This window comes from Columba livia, chromosome 1, assembly GCF_036013475.1.
Source record: "Columba livia isolate bColLiv1 breed racing homer chromosome 1, bColLiv1.pat.W.v2, whole genome shotgun sequence".
Taxonomy (NCBI): Eukaryota; Metazoa; Chordata; class Aves; order Columbiformes; family Columbidae; genus Columba; species Columba livia.
In genome coordinates, this window is record NC_088602.1 from 185,504,958 (window position 1) to 185,528,653 (window position 23,696).

The window sequence follows — 23,696 nt, forward strand, 5'->3', positions numbered from 1 at the left end:
CCCCCTGGCCTTCCCTCTGGGCAGATTTGCAGCTACTCCAAGGTGAGGGCCCTGCGCAGAGGGCGAGTGCTGCACCTCGGGCAGGCAGCTCTTGACTCTGGTTGTTAATTGTTTGCTGTGAACGGCAAATAAACAGACGCTGATTTTTTCAGGGGGCTAGCATAGTCCTAACCCCAATAGAAAGGAGGAAAAGTACCAGGATGTTTCCTGTGTGGCAAACACCTGCAGAAGGAAAACATCCAAAGGCAGCTGCACCCCTTGCACACATGGCACCACTCACACCTGCGGTGGCTGTCACCACCATGGCTGTCACTGCAAGAAGGCTGGAAACCCTCAGTGGCTCTATGTAAGGGTGCAAGGTGGCCCCTGGCCCTGTGCTGCTCAGTGTCCTGTGGGGCTCTTGCCTGGCTCCCAACACTGAGGGAGCAGAGAGAGGTGCCCCTGGAACAACAGAGGAGGAGCAGTCAATGTATTGATACGCATATGTTTGCTTCCTTCACACAGGAGATCTTACGTTATGAAGTCACATCCATCTAATCAGGTAAATGAACTGTTACACAAAATAAAGAACAACCATGTTTGCGACTACAACCGATGAACTGCTGCTGGCTTTCAGATAATAATATAAGTTCATTTGCATCATTTGAAGTGGCAGGAGAAACCTGCAGGCTCCTATATGTGACCACAAAACCACTTCTGCCCTCACAGATGGCCATCTGCTGGAGAGCAGGAAGTCCATGCAGAAGGATCTGGACAAGCTGGATCGTTGTGCTGAGGCCAATGGTATGAGGTTCAACAAGGCCAAGTGCCAGGTCCTGCACTTGGGTCACAACAACCCCAGGCAGCGCTACAGGCTCAGGGAAGAGTGGCTGGAAATCTGCCTGGTGGAAAAGGACCTGAGGGTGTTGGTCAACAGCCAGCTGAACATGAGCCAGCAGTGTGCCCAGGTGGCCAAGAAGGCCAACAGCATCCTGGCTTGTGTCAGGAATAGTGTGGCCAGCAGGACTAGGGCAGTGATTGTCCCCCTGTACTCTGCACTGGTGAGGCCCCACCTTGAATACTGTGCTCAGTGTTGGGCCCCTCACTTACAAGAAGGACACTGAGGTACTGGAGAGAGTTCAGAGAAGGGCGACGAAGCTGGTGAGGGGTCTGGAGAATAAGTCTGATGAGGAGCGGCTGAGGGATCAGGGTCTCTTTAGCCTGGAGAAATGTAGGATAAGGGGAGACCTGATCACTGTCTGCAACTACCTGAAAGAAGGTTGTAGCATGGAGGGTGTTGGTCTCTTCTCCCAAATAGCAAGTGATTGTACAAGAGAAAACGGCCTCAAGTTGTGCCAGGGGAGGTTTAGATTGGATATTAGGAAAAAATTCTTCATGGAAAGGGTTGTCAGGTGTTGGAACAGGCTGCCCAGGGAAGTGGTGGAGTCACCATCCCTGGAGTTTTAAAGGCATTTAGATGAGGTTCTTAGGGACATGGTTTAGTGCTGGAGTTAGGTTATGCTTGGACTCAGTGATCTTGAGGATCTCTTCCAACCAAAATCATCCATGATCACATTCACATGAAGGCTGAAGCCCTTCCTAAGAGTGCAGGGCAAAACCCATAGAAACAATCAAGCGTTGGTGTGGTTTGTGCTGCCACACTGGATTAAAAGCAATTTTTTCCTGTCAAAAGCACCCTCCCCAGTCCCAGATCTTCACTAACCCACAGTAAAACATTAATTTCCCCTTTGCCACCATATGCCAAGTCCCGTGAGAGGCTGGGCACGAAGCCTGTGGGCAGGGACTGCCAGCTGCCGGCCCAATGCAGGTGTGAGTTGGGCATCCAGGTGTGATTTGGGCACCCAGGCTGGATGCCATGCAGCAGCTGTGCAGCACAGCACCAGATACGAGGCTTTCTATTTCCAATTCACGTCTGTGAAGGAGGTTACACAAGGGTGGGAAGTGAGGGTGAGATGCACAAATTTGGTTTAGATATTTTTGCAGGGAAAAAAAAGCAATACAACAATATCTCAAGCTGCAATGCCTTAACATATGCCATCATTCCTAAAAGTCATTCCCCATCTTCCATTTGGTAAAAGAAAAGTACACTTTTTTTTTTCATGAGACTTCCCCTAAAACAGCTCAACACACTTTTTAGGGTAAAGTTCATTAAAAAATAAAGTAGTGGGGAGGGAGCCTTCCCAGAAAGCTTGGCAGGCTAACAGCGTTTCAGAGTGCTGCTAGATTCTGATTTCATGCAGCAAATTAAAGGGAACTCCCTCAAGAAAATTGGACTGCATAGTTTAAAAAAATTCCTACAACCTTTTACCTCATCTAACATTGTTCTGACACTAGAGTGTCTACCAAGGGACAGCTGTTTCCTCTTCATGACTAAATACATTAATAAATTTATTCCACAGAAGAAAGTATAGGATTATTTAATTTTCCTTGCCTGATTTCTGTTCCTTCTTTTTTTTTCCACTCCCTTTTTTTCTTTATTTGATTAGCTGAAGGAGGTGTCTTTCCTAGCAGTATTTATGTCTCTCAATGTCTTTTCCCACTAGGAAACAGCAAAAGCTCCTGGGAGTGCTTTCTTCATGGAAGAGGCAGCAGAAATGCTTACAGCTGTAAGAAGCCTACCTTGAGCTCTTTAAAAAAATATATAATAAAAAAATCATAAATAGAGAAAAACATGTAATCAAATAATTGTCCAGCTCAGTGGTTACACATTTGTTGTGTTGCAAAAAACTGTTTTTCCTCTGGTGAAGCAGGTTTGGTGGGAGGATTGCATTGCAGCTTGTTAACGTGGCATTTGTACAGAGTGTGAAGTTTAGCCCACTGTGCACATTTGGTGGGCTTGTGGCTGAACTGGGCAGGGGATCTGGTAACAAAGGACACTGGAAAGGCCAAGGTCCTCCATGCCATCATTGAAGGTCCTCCATGCCATCATTGTGCTGTTAAGACCAGCCTTCAAGAACCACAGGCCCATGAAACCAGGGGAAAGCCTGGAGCAAGAAGACGTAACCTTAGCAAAGGAGGAAGAGGACCAGGTTGGGCAATAAAAGTTCCACCTTTAATACAATAACCCTAAACCACTTCACCTGGGACTGCAGAATTAAGGTCAGGGATTAAGAACCAACCTGATTTCATTTCCTTTCACTCAACTTCGTAGAACAAGTTCCCTTGTAAGAAGGAGGCTTCCTTTTTATCCTGAACATTGAAATATTTTCTGCATTATTACATGGTGAATTTATAGACTACTCAAAGGGTCCCTGAATCTTTCAAAACACCTGGCAAAATTAAAAAAAAAAATACTGCTTTTGAGTTCTTTAAGGCTTAAAAAGTGCCAGTGCTCAGGCTGTGGACTACATGCAGATATTATTTTACAATGAAATCCCAACAAAAATTCTCCTTGTCGCTCGCCTTTAAATACAATTAGGTGTGAAATTTTCCTTATCCAGCCCAGAGCCAGAATTGCCAGCAGTAATGAGGCCAACAATACGACTGAACAGACTGACCACTGAATGGAGTGTATATACACATATAGGCACTGTGTGTGTGTGTGTGTGTGTAAAGCACACATTGTACACTAACAAGGCTATTCCCACCAGCAGTTGGTTTATACCCAGAAGCACGATTATTCTTACTTCCAGCCATGATCATTACATTAATGCCATGTACAGTAACTGAAACATCATTTTATTGTCCAAATAAATACCTTTCTGGATCCTCCTAATCTTTTAATGCCAGCTGTACCTTCTGGAGATGACTTGCCCGTTTTAACGATGCAAACTTTTTCCAAAGCCTTTGAGATGTAAATTACTGCTCTCTTAAGACCATTGAATGCAAAACAATAAAAAATAAATCCTACTTGTACAGTACTTTTTCATGCACCGTTTGTACCTGCTGAGGTTCCTCCAGTCTTTTTTATTTTCATATAGAAATTTTACCTGTTCAATCTCCTTTTCCTACGTTAGTTTTTCATTACCTTGCTTGTGTCTACACTTCATGGGTGCTTTTCCAGAGCCTTATTAAAATTATTGACACAGGCCCCATCTTTCGTCTTGGCTCATCTGGTGGTGTCTGCTCCGAGGAGAGAGGGCCGGTCCCTCTCTGACCCAGCTCTTCTCCCATGAGGCTGCGATTTCTGGGCCTCATGATCCTAACCCAGCTTATGGACCTGGCACAACCTGTAACTGCCTCCATCAAAGGCCAATGCACCCTTAATCACAGGCATAAGTTTTTGCAGAAAGTATTCAGTGAAAAAGCTCATTTGGAAGTCCCTATCTGAACAGAAAGTATCATCATAAACACATTTCATAGATTTATTAAATTTAAAAGCACACAGAAGTCGATAGATTCTTCAGAAACTAAATCATTACTGAGACAAGGCATTTCCTTCTCCATCAGCTTTCTGCAAATATTTTTCTGTTTATTCAGTAAGTGAAAAATAGGAAACCTTATCCTCAGGTAGCTGACTGTCTTATACCCAGCTTTCACCAGGCTGAGAAACAAATCCCTTCTCTTCGATCCTTCACACCACAAAAAAGTCAGCAGTTAGTATCAATGACCTTTCAAAAGCTTTTAAGGCAAGTTTTCACAAATATAAAACTAAGACATTTGCTTCAACTCTTCAACAGTTTACGAAAACCTTGTGGCTGAATATATTTCCTGCAGTTTCCTTTGCCTTTTGCCGTGGGCCCATTTCTGCCCCCTGGGAAGCCACAAGATGCTCATGGCAGGTGGGACGGCCCCAAATGACCCGCAGGACGGCAGCTGGTCCACCAGGGATGGACGCACACCGTTCCTGTAAAGAGTTCCACTCAGCCTGGCCCCAATTTGTTCTCCCATGGAGGAATCACCAACCAGTGCTCACACTCCTGAGCACCGCAGTATCCAGGGCATGACTGTGACCAGCACAAGATTCTTTGGAAGATGCTTGAGTAGGCTCAGCCCATGCAGTTGGTGGTGGTCTTGTAAAGAAATGCCTCACCTCTGTGTCTTGCTGTATTCCTGGTGGCAGGAATGACTTGCTTCAAGGAGTCTGGAGGAGAATTGTGGGTGTTTGGAAGAGCTCAGGCGGAAGTATGTCCTTCCAGAGCTGCATCAGTTTATGCACAGACAACTGCAGCAACACCATCACGCAGAAGTGGGAATTAAATGCTTCAGAGTTTGTATTAATTATTCAGCAGCTTCTGTGCCATGAAAGACAAAGGCAAAACTGATGTAAAAGTAGAGAAGACCTTGGACTCATTCCCTGCGTGGCCCAGGCAGAAGGAAGGCTGCAGTCCTCAAGCATCGGTAGCCTGGCGCATCATGTCCGGGAGATCCAGCCAGCGCTCTTTGGTGCTTTGCAGGTGTGAATATCTACCACTTCCAGGCAGTCCTGGCAGCGCACAGCACAACACCAGTGGAATTTGCACTCGCATTTGGTCATTCTGCTGACACGGGAGGTGTCGTAGCCTCTCCCGCAGCACATCACCTCACAGCTGTCCATACCACGGGAGGTTTGGTTACAAACCCGACCCGCTGTCCCGAGGGACCCTATGAAGGAAACACAGGAAAAGTCAGAAGGTGGATTTTAAGGGCAGAAAGAACAAGAAAATAGGTACAGGAGACATCATTTGCAAAGTATTAGATTCTTCAACATCATATCACCTGGGATTCAACATCAAGCCAGGGGAATGCTTATAATAAGGTAAAATTGCACTCAAATTCTCAAATTTATCATGGAAATCACCTTTGGAGGTGAGGGGTAAAATGGACCAAATACTTAAAAGGCTCTGCCTGATGCTTTTAGTACCATCATGGTTTGTTTCACCTTCCCATAGCACCTCTTTCCAGCAAGCAGATCCCTCCCTGAGGCAGCCATGCAGCCCTACCTGCCCCCAGGACTCTGTGAAACGAGGTGCCCAGGAGGATCAAGCCCTGGTGCTCGCGAGCTCATGGGCTTGCAGGTTGCTCTGGGTGGTCAGGGAAGGGCTGGAAAAAGGAGACCGCTATTTTTGGTGGCTGCAAGGGACACAATGGGCAGATTAACTGTGCTGCCAGTGGTTAAAGCCTTTGCAGAAGCTCCCCAGCCACCTGGCATCACCACTGCATCCAACCAAAGCCCTCGTGTCCTCCAGTTCAGGTGCACCTCTCGTCTCTGTGTGGTAAGCACCAAGGGTTCTTCTCTGTCTTGACAGAGATTAGGAGAAACTAAATGACAGCCTGCTGTGGACAGAAGCAGGGGTAGTCGAACATATCCCACTTCGTGCTTTTACAGCCTCCCTGGAATGGCTGAAACACCTCTGCCCATCTCCACATACCACAAAGTGGCTCTTTAAGGCATGTCTTAGCCCAAACAGCTACTGTACCACATAGGAGCTGCTGCTTACCTAATACAAACTTATGTTAGGATTCAGATCTGGACCTATACCACAGCTGTTGACAGATTATTACTACCCATCCAAAAAACTTCAGGAATACTCATTGCTTCACTTATTTTCTTATGTATTGCTATTGTAACTCAATTTCAGGTATATCCAGGAGATTAACATTGTTCTGACATTTTCCCTAAACCAGATTATAGCTCCATTCTTCTATTCTTGTCCAGAATGGGATTTCCGGAATATTGACTGCCACCGTTAAAACAACTGGAAACTTTTTACACTTGTGTCAGCCCACAGCAATATCCATCACATCCCAGAGTGTGCAAAATACAACTGAATAACTACTTTTGTAGGGACTTGTCCTGATCTCTCTGCTCAGACAACAAAAAAAGGTACAAAGGCCAAGCTTGCAACTTGTATGATTAATGTTCTGCCTCAAGAATTGGGTGTGAATTCCTGCTTACCTCCCCACATGGGCTCCCCCTACCTCTCTTGCTCTGTGGCCTTAACCTCACTGATAGGGCCCAGCCCCGAAGTCTTGGAGTGCCTGGGCTGTATAAGGCAGCACGTTTGGGACAATATCTCTAACAGCCATGGTCTGGGGTAGATTTCAAGCCACTTGGTGCTTTTCTCTCTGTGTGTGGTTTGTGTGAAATGAGCTGAACACTCAATGGCCTTCGCTGTGCCACCGCCATGTGTTGGCCAGCCAGGCGTCATCCCTCCAGCAGAGGCAAAGCAAAGCTGCTCTCCACCTTGCAAACCTGTGACCTGGAGCAGAGCGGGGCCATGCTGCCCAGCTGCTGGGGTGTAAGGAAGACCCCATGTCCCCCGCTGCATGCAGCCAGGCATGGAGCATCACACCAGGCTGTGATGAGGTGCAGGAGCTGCCCTGGGAAGGTCTGACCACATCCCTCAGCTGAGGCACAGATTAGTTTCTAACTCCAAAGCTCTCACTTCCAGGTGTCTGGGGAAACCGCACAGCAGCGGAGGAGAGCCTGAGTGGAATATGTCTGGTGGTTTCAATGGGAGCTTTGTCACTGCCTTTAAAACCAAAATTAGTTCAGTCCCTAAGAGACAGTTTAAAGTCAGTGTCACCTGACACTGCCCACAATACATCAACATTTACTGTGCCACTAGGAAAGGAGAATAAATTATTCACAGAATGTGATGAAAGAGAAAACAGGTTCATATAAAGGCTTAGTTCTGAGCAAAACCAACATTTCTGAAAAGTTCAAAGAGCATCTTTAGCATCTCTGGGGCTTCTCTCATGAGAAAGAAAACGAGCAATGGCTGACAGAGAGCAGCCAGGCAAGTTACTGCGCTCCTTGGGGGCGCTCGCAAACCTGCGTGATGAAGACAGCAGATGACACTAAGCAAAATAGGTCAGAGTTTTGTGATCTTTGCCTGCTCCCTGTAAGGCACCTCCTCAGCACTTAAGAGGCAGGAGTATGTTGTAACTTGTAAAAAGTTTTCATGCAACCTCTTTGTTTTCACTTCAAGTTTCAGAATTATTGTGTTGACATACAACATTATACCTGTCAAAACATCCACAGCTTTTAATACTGCCAACTTTACAGCCTGTACATCAAACTCTTTCTTCTTGGTTTGCACAGTTGTTTTCTTAAGCAAACATACGGTAAGTTGAAAAATATTTTTTCCTATTCCAAAAGCACTAAAATGAATTTATTCATTTACAATGTGAGAATTCCCCTTCTATTTGACTTTAACCTTCATTGTTTGACTTTAACCTTAAAAAAAAAAAAAAAAAAGAGAAAGAAGAAAACAGTGAAATCCCTAACAACAAGAAAAACAAGAAACTAGTTTCCACACAAGCTGTTGGGGGTGGAGGGAGGAAACATTCACAAAAAAGTAGATTTGAAGCTACTTTTTAAATCAAGAAAGATTGACATGGAACCTACAAACAACACGTCAGCACAGCAGGGCTGCAGAGGACAGGCAGTGCACGCTGGGGCAGCCTGGTCTGGAGGGGCTGGGATTCCCCAAGCCAGCAAGGAAGAGATGGCAACATGCTGATAAAAACAGCTTATCCAGATTCCATTTGAAGCAAATGTGTGTCTCGCTCTAATTTCCATGCCCACTGACAGTTGTCATAACCTCCCAGCTCTCCAAGGCCCTGGGGTTGATTGCACTGCTCCCCTGCCAGCTGGTGCTCGGAGGAGAGCTGCCCCAAGGGAGGTCATCGCAGGCTCCACCATCAGCTTGCACGGAGCTGGAACTGCACCCAGCATGTCTGCAACACGTAAATTGGGAGATACAGGCCAAGAAGTTGCACAGGGACTGCCTGTGTGCAGCTAACCTCAGTGAGAAATTTTTGACACAGATCAGGATTGCTTTCCCTCCATGGGTTACCTACCCCAAGTACTAACACATCTTGCCCAACACCAACACTTTGCAGATTATACATCAGTTTCACATTTTTCTTTCACTCCAGACTCGACCTTAGTCATCTCAAAAATGCAACAAATGGCTTGTATGGGGCAGCAAGGGAAATGAATTGACACAAAAATAATCCTTTGAAGGACCGAAGCAGGTTGCCCTGAGCATGTGGTTTGTCACGCAACACGCAGCTCTATGGGGCTGCCCGTAGCACATGCATTTCTGCAGTGCTTTCCACCAGGACACCAGGTATGGAGGGTCCTCAGACACACCCACAGCACCCTGTCTGCCTGTTGGGGACACAGGAGATGGCCACTGCAATCCAGGTGTGCAACCCACACCCTACACACAGGCAGAGGCAGTGACACTGGCTTTGACAGCACCCAAACCAGGACCATGTGAGTGTCAGAAGAAACCTATAGATGACTTGAAGCACATGGCACAGGGGGTTGCAGCAGGTCCTGAGGGACTGCTGAAGCAGCCTGAGACCATCTGCACATAGACACAACCTGCCCCTTTGCTCCACCACCACCTTCATGCAGCTGAAGCCTCAGTGCTACCAGAACATTTGCAAACAGGCAACACGTGCCCACCGACATCAACCTGATGCTCATCCACCACCTCCATTTTGGTGTCTATACCTGGGGACACAACCCCTCTGCTGCATATGCACAACCTCAACTTGCACAGCTGAGCTCAGCTTGCTCTGCACGCTTTGGTGGGGGTGTCCTTGCAGGAAGAGGCTTCACTCAAGCACTGCCTAAGTTTTTTGCTTGCTCTGTACAAGTTAATTTTTAATAAACCTGTTCTAAAATATTTTCTTTTGCAGGAAGCCATTTCATTTCATTGTCTCTACGAACAACAGCCTGTAAGGAAGGGTGGGCCAGTGATTGGTGATGTCCACGCTACGGCTGCTCCTGGGTTTGTTCCTAGAACAGTCACTGCTTGTCCACTGGTACATTCGAAGCATGACCAACTTGTAGCGGCTTTCAGTTAACCTATCCTGCATGGATGGTCAAACAACAATCTTTTAAAACTTAAAACGCTTCTAACAGAAGATTAGAAGCAGACAAGCAAGAGAGTTTTTTTAGAGCATTTCAGAGGTGAAGTTATACGCTCAGGGTAAGATATCATAATGACAGCAGCACTGACACTTGTATAGCCATCACTTTAGTTCCTTTCAGAACCTTATCATTTCTAACAGGTCTCTCCCTGTATAGTCTTTGTATGCTTGTACTGGTTTGGGGCACTGGAAATTTCTGATAATAAAAGGAAAGACCTTGCAAAGGGTGGCAAAATTTGTATGTAATTTCATGACAAGATTTTCAAAAGCCCTCTGGGATCCTACCTCTGTTTCTATCAAATTGTGAGTGCAAAGTTGTGAGTGAAAATTACTTCTGCATCCATGTGGGCAGAGCTAAGTGAATTCTGAACAGTTCCAAAATATCTTCTTTTGGTCCTTTTTTAAAAGTCATGAAACCTTAATGCTAGACAAGACGTGGTTGGGTTATTACGTTCTCTTGCTATTGAGTTGCTATTAGTGGTTTCCACATTTTATATCTCTCCTGAAAGCAATTACTCCTCTTTTCCCCCTAGGGAAAAAAAAGAAAATACCACATTTTTAATGTTGTATGGGTGATCCATGGATGTATGTCCAGCTGCCTCTCCCAGACAGACTGCCAGGCCCAGTGGGATGTATTCAGCCCCAGCACCCTGAGGTGGCTGCCCACCACCAGAGAGAAGAGCCAGCGCTAGACGCTCTGATTGCAGAAGATGAGTTATGTGGTTTTTGGATAGGTTGCTGATGCAACCCCTGAGCACCTTTAATGTATTGGTTCATATGCGTGAGCACACCCAAGCCACAGAGTACACTGACTTGGTCATTTTACAGCTTGTGAAACTGTCTCTGGTCAAGTCATGACACTTCATAAGATTTGCCCTGGGAATCCTTCGTTCAGTTCCAATACTAACAAACCTCCAGATATGCATTTTCTTTTTTTTTTCCCCCTGAAGAACTAAATTGCTTGAATTCCCCTGAGAATGAAAGGCAGAACTGTATTCAAGGACATACTAAAGAGCTGTGGTATTACTATCATGTTTAGCTGACACTAAGATGCTTCCCACCTATTTCTAAACTCAGACTTCCATAATGTCATTTCATTTCCAGTCATTTAACAGGGCTGACACTCTGGAGTGCTCAACAGGGCAAACCAAAGGTAATAAAGAAAAATGCTGCTCAGTTGCTGAAATTACCACTCTCAAAGCCAGATCGGTTTTTGTTCATCTCATTCTTTCTTTGCTCCACACGAGCAGCAGGGCATCCTGCATCCCGTTAAAAGTTTCCTGCAGCTTGCCAAAAATGTGCTCTTCCAAACAGGCACATTCTCTGAATTCTGGGCAGTAAAGAAACACCACCTCATCTGCAGCCTTATCTTGAGCTGAGCCAAAGCGCATGTCAGACTCTGTCATCTCTGGGCAGGCTCCACAGCATCAGGCAAGCGAGTGCAATACACTGGTGAAAAATGCCCACCCTCCTCCATGATAACAAGGCTGACAGATGAGATTGGGCTTAGTAGAAAGAGATTATTAAATGGCTTTCTGACACAGAAGTGGGTAGTGTACGGACCCTCTTTTTGGGGGGAAAGAAATCACGGGTTTTATAATGAACGAGGCAACTTCAAGAAAAAAAGTTTTGAATAAATCCTAGTCTGGAAATCAGTCTCTGCACAATGCCACAATACCCCCATTTATTGACTTGGATTAAAGTATTACACTTTACAGGGCCATTCAGTATTCAAGGAACAACATGTGCTTGTGCAGGTCATAAGCATCACCTGCAAGAGCCATAAATAAAATGACCATGACTACTCAACTAACCAGAAACACTATACAATATAAGCATACTGGATGAAATTCTGGGTTCACTGAAGTCAATAGTACATGACCAGGACTTCACATATTGTTCTTATTTAAGTACAGTTGTTTTGCAATGCTTATTCCACATAAACTTGGATTGTAAATATGCAGTGGTGCCAAAAAGAGTTGAGTTGCATTTCCATCCAGATACTCACAGATATGTCATACCGGCTGTGATCTGGTATGTTATACAACCTATTAATTAGTTCCACAACATCTTTCATACATTACTCAGTTTGGCTCTCTTTTCCCAATTTCTGGTTTTCTAGTTGCTAGTTTTTAATTGCCACATCAGGAAATACTATACATAGGTCAAGGGCTGTTAGCAGAATTCCTGGTGCTTGGCAATGCCTTGAATCCTATAACACGGTTAAGTGTGTTTCTATTGAAATCTCTGAAAGCAGAAAAAATCAGTGTTAATAGCAGCCCTGAAACTTTACCTCTTCCCACTGGGGCTGGCACAACTCTTCATAAAACATGATGGTTATCAAAGACAGAGCCAACACTGTTTCATAAAGAGGAGTAAATAGCAGTGTCACTCGACACAGTGTGCTGTGCCACACTGACCTCTCTTCCACCCACCTGCACGTTCTCCAGTTGCCTTGCACCATGTTCCCAACAGCTGCATTGACTGGTGCAACTGTGCTTTGCACCGAGCTGCCATACTTCCTGTCTTACTGATGGGGAGACGTGTATCTACAACTAGGGGGTCCACAGTCCACAGTGAGCTGCAGGGAACATGCGGATAAAGGAAGACACCAGTCTCTTGGGAGCCTGCAGCAGTAGCATAACAGTATGGAAGAGAAGCAATGTAACTGGAGGTTGTATCTTAGGGACATCATGGGACTTGGGGCTGCTGTAGTTACATCTGGCAGCCCTGGAGTGAGCTGTGTGACAGAAACGTGTATGTAGCTGTGTATGGTATGGACCTGCCTCCAGAGCATAGCTCAAACTCGTCCTAAAGGCAGCTTTTGCCTTGCAGCGTATCCAGCACTCCATATCACCTGGAAGAAACTGCTGAATTGTATTAGAACAACTGGCTGTCACACACCTAGGGACATCAAAGAGGAACACACACCTAGGGACATTCTTGCACAGAGCTGTCTTTCCAAGACATCTTTCTGCCTGTTTCCTGCTGGTTGCATGCGTGGATTTAGATAGATAGATAGATATATACATACACACAATGATAATTTTTGACCTTCAAAGCACAAATGTCTGAAATAAAACCATTCATGTGTAATGATAGAGGCTTACCTACATCCCTGTCCCTGATACAGTAGTCTGGAGAGCTTTCAAAGTACACCAGGTCATTCTTAGTTGGTTTCTTATATCTCTTATTAGCCACAGTGAAACCCGTGCCATCTTGATTCATGACCACCTGAATCGCTCCATTGTATTTCTTCCACAGATAATCTCCTGTTTTCCTAAAGTCTGCCATGGCCAGCCAACAGGTCCTTAGAGTGCATGATCCACTCACACCGTGACATTTGCACTCCTGTTTCAAAAACCGCTTCACGGCCTGTTTAGAAATGCAGCAAAATATACACAGATAAAACAAACTGTAATTTGCGCTTCTCAGCCCTTTTCCATTTACCGTTCAATGCCAGGCATGCAATGGGTCTCCAAATCACGGTCTGTAGTGACACCCGCTGGTAGCATCAAGTCATCCCTACGTGGTTGGTCTGCTCTGGTTGCTTGACTCAACCCCACACACAGCCTTTCGGCTGGCGGGCTCACCTCCCCTGCTCCTGCCAGTCATCCAAGGATGGAGATGGTCCTTAATGCCAGGACACAGACTGGACAGGAGGAAACGATCTGGGGAAAGGACAGGGTCATTCAGCCCTTGGCAGGTGAAGGTACCCTCTTTCTCCATCATTCCAGCTGGAGTGTCGCTATGCTGACCCTCTCTAGCTCACCTTCATCAGTTGCCCTGTGCCCTGCATAGTGTTTCAAATATTGCCTAGAAATGTACAGACATTTCACATTTAAATGCTTTTGCAGAGACTGTGCAAAGCATTGTGCCTGGGCTAGGTATCTGCTCTATGCAAAATTTAAAATATGGCATTTTTAAAACGCTCATGAACCTTTTAACAAATATTTTAGAACAAGCCCTTCATTAGCTTCCACTGGAGAGGTCACCTTCATTATTAATTTAATGTCTGGATCACATTAAAGCCATTTCAGCTTCATCTCAGACATTTAAGTTATCAGTATGATGGTGCAGAACAATAGATAGGTTCTTGTACAATAAATAATTCATTCCTAATTCTGAAGATATGGATATTTGATCTATAAATATTATGCCTTAAGGGTTCATGAAATATGAACATTTCAGAGTTTGTACAAGAGGAACAGCATCATGGGAGGAAAGTCAGAGAGAGGAAAGCTCCGTGATTAGGAGTGAGACTGATGTAGAGTGGGGAGGCATTTCTCAGTCAAGCACTTAGTAATAAAGTGAGAATGTGTTATTAACCCAATGTACTTCTAGTTTTCCTTCTTTCCAGCCTGAAACAATTTGACTACCTCCAAGAAGTCACTGACGTTCCCACAGCCCCACTTCATTGCCAATGGTACCATCACAAAACTGGGATTTCTGCTCAGAAAGGGATTTAAGTGGATGCTCGGTTTTACTTATCTGAGTAGAAATAACTTCAACTAGTTGCTGGACTGAGGTGTGGAATAGCAGAAGCAGCACATAGGGATGTGGGACTTTTTTATTTTTTTGTCAGTGATGTTCCTATGCTGATACACAGCGTATTATTTTGTATGATTCATATGGGATTATTACAAATATATATTCAATGTACTTACAAATTAGTAAAATCTTAACAGTCTAGTTTTAAAGGAAACCTATCAACAGAGGCCTCCTCTTTGGGGATGAGAAAAAGCCAAGGGCACAGCTTGTCTTACCCAGATTCAAACGCCAGGCTTGTAGGATCCCTGCAAAATGAAACCTGCACTAATACAGGTCATAAAGCATATGAGAATGTGTTGATTATTTTTAGTCTAATACATTTCTCAAAGTCTGTTTATCTTTTTCTAAAACCAAACAAACAGACTACCTGCTCAGTAATACTGTTTTATTATTTGGCATGTATATATGTATTTTTAGATCTACTAAGATACTCGGCTATTTCAGAAAGTAGTTCCCAGCACGGAGCTAATTCACCCCCATGAAGTCTTTACTATATGTTGTAGGCTGCAGTTTCTTTTGGTCAGTAACATAAATACAGCCATAGTATTGCATATGCATATCACTGATCTTAATAGCCTCGTCTGTCTATATTACATATTAATTACACCTGCTAGTAATAAACAGGTGGAGGTAAGACATTGAAGCAGAAATATTTTTCAGAAAACATAATTTCCTTGCAGTACAATTAATTATGATTGGATCTTTTCTTCTAATAAAGGCTAGTTAATATAGAACAACTTTACAGTTTATAAAGGGAACTTTTTAATACAAAAATATCAGAACACGAAAAATTTACTTCCTACTGAATATATATATTAAGGGAAACCAACGACAAGAAACAAGTCTCTAAGATTCATTTTAGAAGTGCTTGGTCTAGCAGTATAAAATATTTTTCTGTATTGTTTCAGATGTCATGGATGCACTGAATTTTGAATACATTTTGAATAATGGACAATATCCTCTTTTTCTCCAATGCTATTTTGAAGTTGTTCTTTAATAGTCAAGCCTGTTCTTCAGTGTAGTCTTCGGCCTCCCTTAGGAATTTCTGCTCTTTATTAACTGAAATTAAAACTCCTCCATATATAAGGATTAGGCTCAAAATAAAATCTCCATTCAAACTGATCCTGCAATGACTTGGGCTTGTTCTTAACTTCCCCTACAAGCAACCACAGAACTGGCTCAGATGTGAGCACTGTTCAGCAGTTGCACTTGGTCTCTTTGGAGATCTCTGCCACAATGAACCTCCAAGGGCGGCTGTTGGAGGGACACCCACCTTCCTTCCAGCTCTGTTGTTGTGAAGGTTCATCAGCGCTCTTGCATCTTTTCCTTTCCGTTCTTTGGCATCCACAAAGGCTCTGGCAAATTTAATGCCGTAGTCGATGTTATCGCTGCAGCCACCCCAGTCGAAGTGGCCCTTGCTGTCCCTGGCAGAGCCTTTCTTCTTGGGATCGCAGGAGCAGGATTTCAGCTCCCCTTGGCTACATGCTCTGGTGATGGCGAAAACAACCCCAGCGGAGGAGATGGCATGTACAAAAGCAGATTCTCGACTACCTGAAACAAACAGAAAAGTCACTTTAAAAATCATTGGGGTAGTTAGTTTGAATGGTTATCCTAACTTCAGCCATCTAGCCTGGACTTTTTTGCTGAGCAACAGATAAAACTGGGCTGAAATCACACATTCCCTGGAGCCAGAATTAGTCATGGCTTAAACTTGGACCCCTCCCTGGTAAAAGCTCATCAATATAGTGTTAGAGTTGGAAAACATTAAATGCGTGCTTCTGATATTGATTAATATACTTTCATGGATCAGTTGTTTTGTACAGATACGCAAATAGGACAGCTGGTATTTCTATCGTGTTTCATCGATTTAGGAAAATATATGAACTGCTATCTCAGAGACAGGTTTAAGAAATTATTACATAGGGACACTGGAACAACATGCACATTGCAAAATACTGCAAATAGCTCTAGAAATGAGCTTTTCCTCTTCTGCAGCATCCAGAATAAACTTCCCTGCTTAAAAGGCAGGAGGGAGAAATCTTGGGTGTTATTTTCCGAAAAATAAGTTAAATTGCAGTTTTCTGCCTAGAACCAAGCCCAGTAACTGTAATTCACACAAACAAGTTCCATTAAATCAATGGCACGGTTTGTGTCATGCTTGAGGCAGGGTTTGGCCTGGCAGCTGTGACTTCCACATGCCAGCTGTGCAGACAGTTTTCCCTTCTCTTAACGAAGACACTTCATTATAGCAATTACTATCTGCAGTTCTAGGCTATGCCTACTCTTAGGCTATCAGGTACATACTTCAATGTAATAATTGCTTAAGTTTATTTTAAGATGTCTTTTACAATATAGAGCTACCATATATTGGAACAATCTATTTTCAGTAATGTGATATTTTAATATTTTAAAACATTTTTAGCATGTAAAGAGTGAGAAGTAGAATTTTGTGCAGTATCTCAGGCCACTAGCAGTGTGAAAACCCTGTTAGGAGTGCTTGTAAACCCTAAGTAATGTTGACAGTAAAGTAGGACCCCAAAGAGGGAATGTTATCTGTGATTTTATTGCAGGGGCAGCATTACACCATATAAGTTATTATTTATTGCTTATATTTCAGTATCACATGTACATTTCAAATGTGAAGGGCCCCAGACTTGCATGTGCTGCACAAACATTTGGCAAATGGCAACCAGAAGTTTGCAAAAGAACCGGGCAAACCCCACACTGCCATCAAGATCAGGTGGGAGAGACCACGACTTGTTACAAACCATGATCTTCTGCAGATTTCGTTTCTGAGAAGTTGTATCCAGAAACATCAACACTTTTACTAATTTAATTTTACAAATTAAAGAGAAACACTTGATGTTGTTGGAAGAGAGATGTTTCATTTTAGTTTACTAAATTAATAAAAAATGTTTCATTTCAAAGTGGAGCAATATCAAGCTACATTTCCCATCATAATCACTGTCAGGCTCAGAAGCCCGACGCCTTAATTCTCTCCCATGAGCAAACAGTGAAAACTTCACTTTTTGGAAAAACTGCATTTTAAAAAAAATTCTTCTATGAAATAGTGTCCTCAGAATTAGGCCGTGTTCTGCCAGATGTGTTTTCCTGAATGCCAGACAAACCTCACTGAAAACTTCAGCTGATGGGTGATGTTACCAATTACTCACAAATAATTGCTCAAGCAACATGAAGCCAGTTATGGGAACCAACCACTTAGCAGCAGTGGAGCCTGGCACCAAATGATGCTGCACGGATGAAACCCCACTGCTTGAGTCAGCGTGCCCAGTATCTCCCATCCTCCTCCCCATCCCCACCAGTGGAACGATGGCCCCAGAGTACTGCCCTCCTCCTCCTCCTCTCCCCGCAGAGCCACACCACTCACAGCCTGGAGAGGCCGTCTCGAATGGTGCTGGGGACATCCCAGGGACACAAGTGCCAGGGCAGGGCCAGCCCCACCAGCCGCGTGCCCAGGTGCAGCATTTGGTGAAAAGAGCTGCAGTTTAGAAGAATCTCAGCACATTTATCACTTGGGTAGGGACCTCCTGGCACATGAACAGATCTCAGCCCTCTCTTTGAGCCAAAAGGACCATAAAGGCTGTCTGAAGACTCACTGGATGCCTTAGTTCAACATTTAGATGACAACAACACCCTGTCTAACCATCCTCTACCCAGGATGAAAAGCACATTGTAGTCCTCAGCTTCTCAGGGTCTGCACAAGCCTGGCTCACCACTATCAGACGTTTTCCCGCTTACGTCTCCCCTGGAGCCTGACCTGAGGGACTAGCTGTCACACCCCCTGCAGAGGGCTGAGGGCCTGAAGGGCACAGAGCCCACATCTCACCCCACTCCTCGTGGCAGCACGGCCCTGGTGGGACTGGGCCCTGCTGCTGCGCTTCCCCCAGGAAAAACTGCCAGTGGGAACCGGCCTGTGGAAGAGGTTCTCATCTGCCATCCCAATCAGCAGTTTGGTCACAGGCTGCCCCTTTCAGCCCCCCCAGAGCACTGGTCTCCCTGGGCAGGGTGGGCTGTGCTGGCATCCTGCCCCCTCAATTTCTCTGCAGCCCTTAATTTGGGGTTCCATTACACAATGAAAAATTGAGAAGTTGGGAACTGCAGGGCCAGCCCTTAATGTGCCAAATCCCCCTTTCTGCACTTTGCCTGTGTCTTTCTGCTCTGATACAGGTTTTGAAGCAAGCAGCAGTTCTCATTATTGTATGTGCTGTTCTGCCGACTGTGAGACTGTGACCACAGAATCACAGAATGTTAGGGATTGGAAGGGCCCTCAAAAGCTTATCTAGTTCAATCCCCCTGCCAGAGCAGGAACACCTAGATGAGGTTACACAGGAATGTGTCCAGGTGGGTTTTGAATGTCTCCAGAGAAGGAGAATCCACAACACCCCTGGGCAGCCTGTTCCAGTGTTCTGTCACCCTCACTGAGAAGAGGTTTCTTCTCAAATTTAAGTGGAACCTCTTGTGTTCCAGTTTGAACTCATTACCCCTTGTCCTATCATTGGTTGTCACTGAGAAGAGCCTGGCTCCATCCTCATGACACTCACCTTTTATATATTTGTAAACATTAATGAGGTCACCCCTCAGTCTCCTCCAAGCTAAAGAGACCCAGCTCCCTCAGCCTTTCCTCATAAGGGAGGTGCTCCACTCCCTTGATCATCTTTGTTGCCCTGCGCTGGACCCTCTCCAGCAGTTCCCTGTCCTTCTTGAACTGAGGGGCCCAGAACTGGACACAATATTCCAGGTGTGGCCTCACCAGGGCGGAGTAGAGGGGAAGGAGAACCTCTCTCCACCTACTAACCACCCCCCTCGTAATACACCCCAGGATGCCATTGGCCTTCCTGGCCACAAGGGCACAGTGCTGGCTCATGGTCATCCTGTTGTCCACCAGGACCCCCAGGTCCCTTTCCCCTACACTGCTCTCTAATAGGTCGTTCCCCAACTTATACTGGTTAAGTGATAATTTCGCATTTCCTCTTTCTTTCCTCCTGAAATGCAAAAGGAAGCTTCACCGCTCATAGGATCAAAGGTAACAGAAGAGCAGCCACTTGCCGTTGCTCTCCCGGTATTACCGACTGCGCTTCAACGCTAATGATCCCTAAAACCCCTTTTACCCTCACACTGACCCTTTAAAACCCCAGTTACTTTCATCTCGGAGGCGCCGGGGAAGCCGCGCAGCGGCCGGAGCTGCGCGCCCCACCCGAGCTCGCGGGAAGGCACCTCCCCGGCCCCGCCCCGCCCCGCCCCGCCCCGCCCCGCCCCGCCCCGCCCCGCGGGACTCACTGCGCAGCAGGACGCGGCCGAGCAGGCGCTGCCCCCGCTCCAGGGCGTTGCAGTCCCAGCGGTGCCGGCGGAACTGGTGCTGGCACTCGGCCGTCCAGGCGGCCACGCCGCGGCCGATGGAGAGCATGGCCTCGGGGTGCCGGCGGCACAGCTGCCGCTGCCGGCTCACCAGGCCCGGCACGTTGTCGCACATCACCCGCGACGAGCCCACGGCCCCCATGTACCTGCGGGAGAAAAGGGGCAGGGCAGCGCCGGGGGCCCGCGGAACCCCCCGGGCACCGGCCCCAAGGGAAGGGGGGATCCTCGGCCCCCCGTCTGCGGGCGGGAACCTTCCTCTGTCGGATCCAGAGCTGCAGCTGCCTCTGCCCCTTGGTGGGCATCCTTTAAAATTAGTAGCCGATGCTCTGCTTTTTAATAACGTGAAGCATTTAGGAGAACCCTACATCCCACTATTACAGCTCCGTGCTTAAAAAAAAAAAAAAAACCTTGACAAAAATTAAATTACATCATCATCTGTATCCAGATGGTCTCTATTAGTCCTGAAATGTTTCGAAAGGTACCTTTTATAAAACCCAAACTACTATAGGTGTCTTCTGAAGGGATCAAACAGAAGAAAATGTCCTTTTCTTGTATTTTCATTACTTTATACGACCATAAAATCACTAAAGCCGTGACTTCCAAAAAAAAAAAAATGCAGTTAAAAGAGACCATGACAAAAAGCCATTTCAATAAATAACTTTTATAGGGGCATGGACACAGATAGTAATTTTATTGAAATATGCTCAGTCTGATAAATCAGGCTTTGATGCCGCGTCAGCCCGTGTCGAGGTTAAATGTGTTCCCCAGGTTTATAGCAAGCGGTTTAACTCCTCTTCTACGCCAACTCTGTTCAGTCTGGGTTTGGTTGGCGTCCCGAGTTTGAGGGGCAGGTTTCTGTTTCCATTCTAACCTGTTACACGGACCCCTGTTTTGCAGCTCGCTTGGACGTGCCGCAAAGAGCTCAAACACCATTTGAAGTAGGGTCCTGCGCTGCCCGCAGGGCTTTCGACCCTTTGCACTTGCAGTCTGCAATTCAGCGAGGAGAAACTTTGAAAGAGAGAGGGGACAGGGAGGGCGCGGAAGGGATGGGGGGGGAAGAATACTAATAAAAAGTCCCCGTTGTAGCCAATTCGCAGAGGCGGCGGGGCGCGGAGGGCTGGCTGCCAGCCCCAGCGCTTCACCCGCGCAGCCCGGGCGTGTTCCGTGGGTCCGCCCTCCTCCCGCTGCCTCCGCCGACCCCGCGGCCGGGAGGTGCCGCTGCCCCCCAGGCCGGGCTGGAGAGCGTCCCCCCGCTGCCCCCGGCCCTGCCGAAAGCCCCGCGCAGCCCTGGCAGCTGCTCTGTGCTTGTGCGAAGGAGGAGGCCGGGGAGCAGGGACGGGGTGTGGAAGGAGGTGCCGAGAGCGTCTAATCCCCCTTGCTTTTAAGGCCGGGCTTTCTGGCCCGGAGCAGCTGGCAGCAGAGAGCTCCGCTTGTGCGAGCCTGCGAGGGAGAGGCTTCCTCCCCCCCTAATTTACAATTAATCCGACCCCACCTTCCCCAAGAGCAAATAAAAATTCCTGGAATTGCACAACTTACCACCATGAGGAGGTGACTGGTGGGGTCGCCCAAATCAAGACCAGGGGAAGAGACCACCAGATCCCAGAGAGAAAGTTCATGTTAGAAACGTTTTGGTCCACATCAGGTCAGTCGCGGGGGACAGAAGAAATCCCATGGAATAAAAATGACCGGCAGGAGCAAACGCACCTTGAGGCTTCTTTTTTCCGTGGGTCAAGCTCCCCCGCATCCCCACGCACGCCCGCAGGGTTTACTGATCCCCTCCCGGGGTACAGGGGATGCCGATCGGTGCATCGCTCCGCATTCCTCTCGATTCACCCTGCACCAAATCCTTCAGGACAAGGAGCTCAGCCCCGATCCCATCCTTCATCTTTGCCCTGATCCAGCTCTTCCCTGCAGTCACTGCAAAACTGAGGGGCTAGTGTGGGCTGCTCACAGACTGGGTGGGTTCTGCTTTGGGTTGTTTTTTCTTTCCTCTGAAACTCTGATGGATGAAATGATGTCAAGAGACACTGGGGGAAGAGGAGGAGGTAACACCTCTGATTAGGCAAGGAATCCCGAGGAGCCAGTCGCTTTCCAATAACCCTACAAGCAGACAGTTAGTTCAAACACGCCAGCAGATGCTACGCGACCTGCTGCGGGGCCTCCAGCCGCGACCACCCCGACTATTAAAGACCAGCAGCACTTGGCACCTCTCAGGGTTTGACACGACGCCGCTTTATCACTCCTTACGCGCACCCGCAAACAGCACAGAACGAAACCGCGACTTGGTGCTGAGAGAAGAAGCAGAAAACGAGACCAGCCCCCGTGCAGCGGTGCGACACCGCCCGGCCGCCTCCCCGCGCCCGCGGGCACCGCATACGCGCATACATGCGGCGGCTCCGCGGGCACCAGCGCTGGGGCGGCTCTGCCCCCAGTCCCCGCGGGCATCTCCAGGAACCCTGGCCGGCGGGCTCCGGGGCGGGGGTCGGGCTACGCGCCCCATCGCGGAGCTCAAGCCCGGGGAGGGGGGACCCGCTGCCGCCGCACCGCCCCCCGGTGTCGAGCGGCGGCCCCTGCCCGGGGCAGCGGGGGAGGTGGCCGGGAGCGGCGGGCCGGGCCGGGGAGCAGGGAGATGCCTCCGGGGCTGCGGATACCGCCGAGGGCGGCTGTAGCGTCCGTCCCGCCACCCCCGCCCGAGGGAGCGGCTCCTTCCCGGGACCGAGCGCGCCCCGACCGCCACTGGCAGAAGCGGCGGCAGCTGCCGTGCCCGCGCCTTGCGGGCCAGGCCTCGATCCCCGCCCAGCCCCGATGCCCTGCCCTTGTACCCACGCGTGGGGAAAACACGCCCTCTCGCTGCTAGAAGCACGGGTGAAGCGCTGGGCTGCCTGTCTGGCAGCGGCAGGTCAGGCCTCACACCGTCGACCCTCATTCCCCTCCACTCCTTCGTGGATGTTCTGAATACATTCTTTCTCCTTCACCTGTGCAGCACTTGCTCCCCTCATCTCACCCCTACGTTAAACCAGCTCTTCCCAGCACAGGTCTCCTCTCTCCCTGCAATGAGAATGTCTCCACCTTGAGAACCCACTGAAGAACCTTCCCGCTGCTGCTAATGACAGCTTCTCTAACCATCACAAGGCACAACCAGAGCGCACCAGCAGAACATCTCCAGTCGGTTTTATCAGCCAGGCTAGTGCCACAGAAGAGAGCAGCTGTCCTTGAACTCTGAAAGTTGTCTTGTCCTTTCACAGCAGCACTGTTCCAGCATCAGCCTCCACACCGAGTACACAGAGGCATTTGTGCTGCTTGAGTATAAATCAGAGCTTCCAGGTGAAGCGGTCCGACCTCGCTTCCCCGTGGCTGACATTCGCCAAATAAACAAACTCAACAACAAATAACTTAGCAACTTCTTTTACTTAGCATCATCTATATAGGGCAAATACATGATAACGTATTCTCAATGATGAACCATCATTAACAAGATGGATAAGCCACAGTTCAAAGTCAGCCCTCAGCTGTTACAAACTCTGAAGGTTACCAAGTAACTTAGGGATCGCACAGTTCTTGTTCCTAAAAGATGCTTTCAGTTGTCAATCCCAGGTAAAAATCCTGGAAAAGCAAGCTGGGAAGCACCCTTCAGATCTGTTCTTCAGACAACACATTACAGCCACGACTGCACACAGAGAAGACATCAGTCTTCCAGGCTGTCACTCAGTCTGACTTGTTGAGATCACAGACACAGAACAGATGTAAGCATGCAGCATTTCAGAAAGCAAATTAAAAATTCAGAGTCGTATCAACTTTTGAGGTGCTAACACTCATCCACTTCTCAACTGAACTTTAAAAAAATCCAAGAAACCAAACACCCCTAAAAACAACAAGCCCACCCCACATCAGAAAAGCTTTTGGCAGCAGAGGCTTTGGGTTAAGGGCTATTGAAACCTGGAACACACACAGTTCCA

General features: G+C 47.1%; 1 protein-coding gene across 1 annotated transcript; it reads right to left on the reverse strand.

Annotated features, from left to right (window-relative positions):
- Positions 1 to 4,290: 4,290 nt before the first annotated feature.
- On the reverse strand, positions 4,291 to 22,542 carry WNT2 (Wnt family member 2). Its single transcript, XM_065048798.1, has 5 exons — positions 21,277 to 22,542; positions 19,663 to 19,886; positions 15,638 to 15,915; positions 12,924 to 13,188; positions 4,291 to 5,523 (listed from the first exon to the last, which is right to left on the reverse strand). The coding sequence occupies exons 1-5, from the start codon at positions 21,354 to 21,356 to the stop codon at positions 5,294 to 5,296; spliced, it is 1,077 nt and encodes a 358-aa protein (XP_064904870.1). The 5' UTR covers positions 21,357 to 22,542; the 3' UTR covers positions 4,291 to 5,293.
- Positions 22,543 to 23,696: the final 1,154 nt, after the last annotated feature.

What these genes read in the sequence shown, in the direction of transcription:
- WNT2 (XM_065048798.1), bottom strand. Translation starts at nt 21,356, where the DNA reads ATGAACTTTCTCTCTGGGATCTGGTGGTCTCTTCCCCTGGTCTTGATT. An exon ending in CCAGTCACCTCCTCATGGTG is followed by an intron (nt 19,887 to 21,276) that starts GTAAGTTGTGCA and finishes TTTCTCCCGCAG; the next exon opens with GTACATGGGGGCCGTGGGCT. An exon ending in CGGCCGCGTCCTGCTGCGCA is followed by an intron (nt 15,916 to 19,662) that starts GTGAGTCCCGCG and finishes TGTTTGTTTCAG; the next exon opens with GTAGTCGAGAATCTGCTTTT.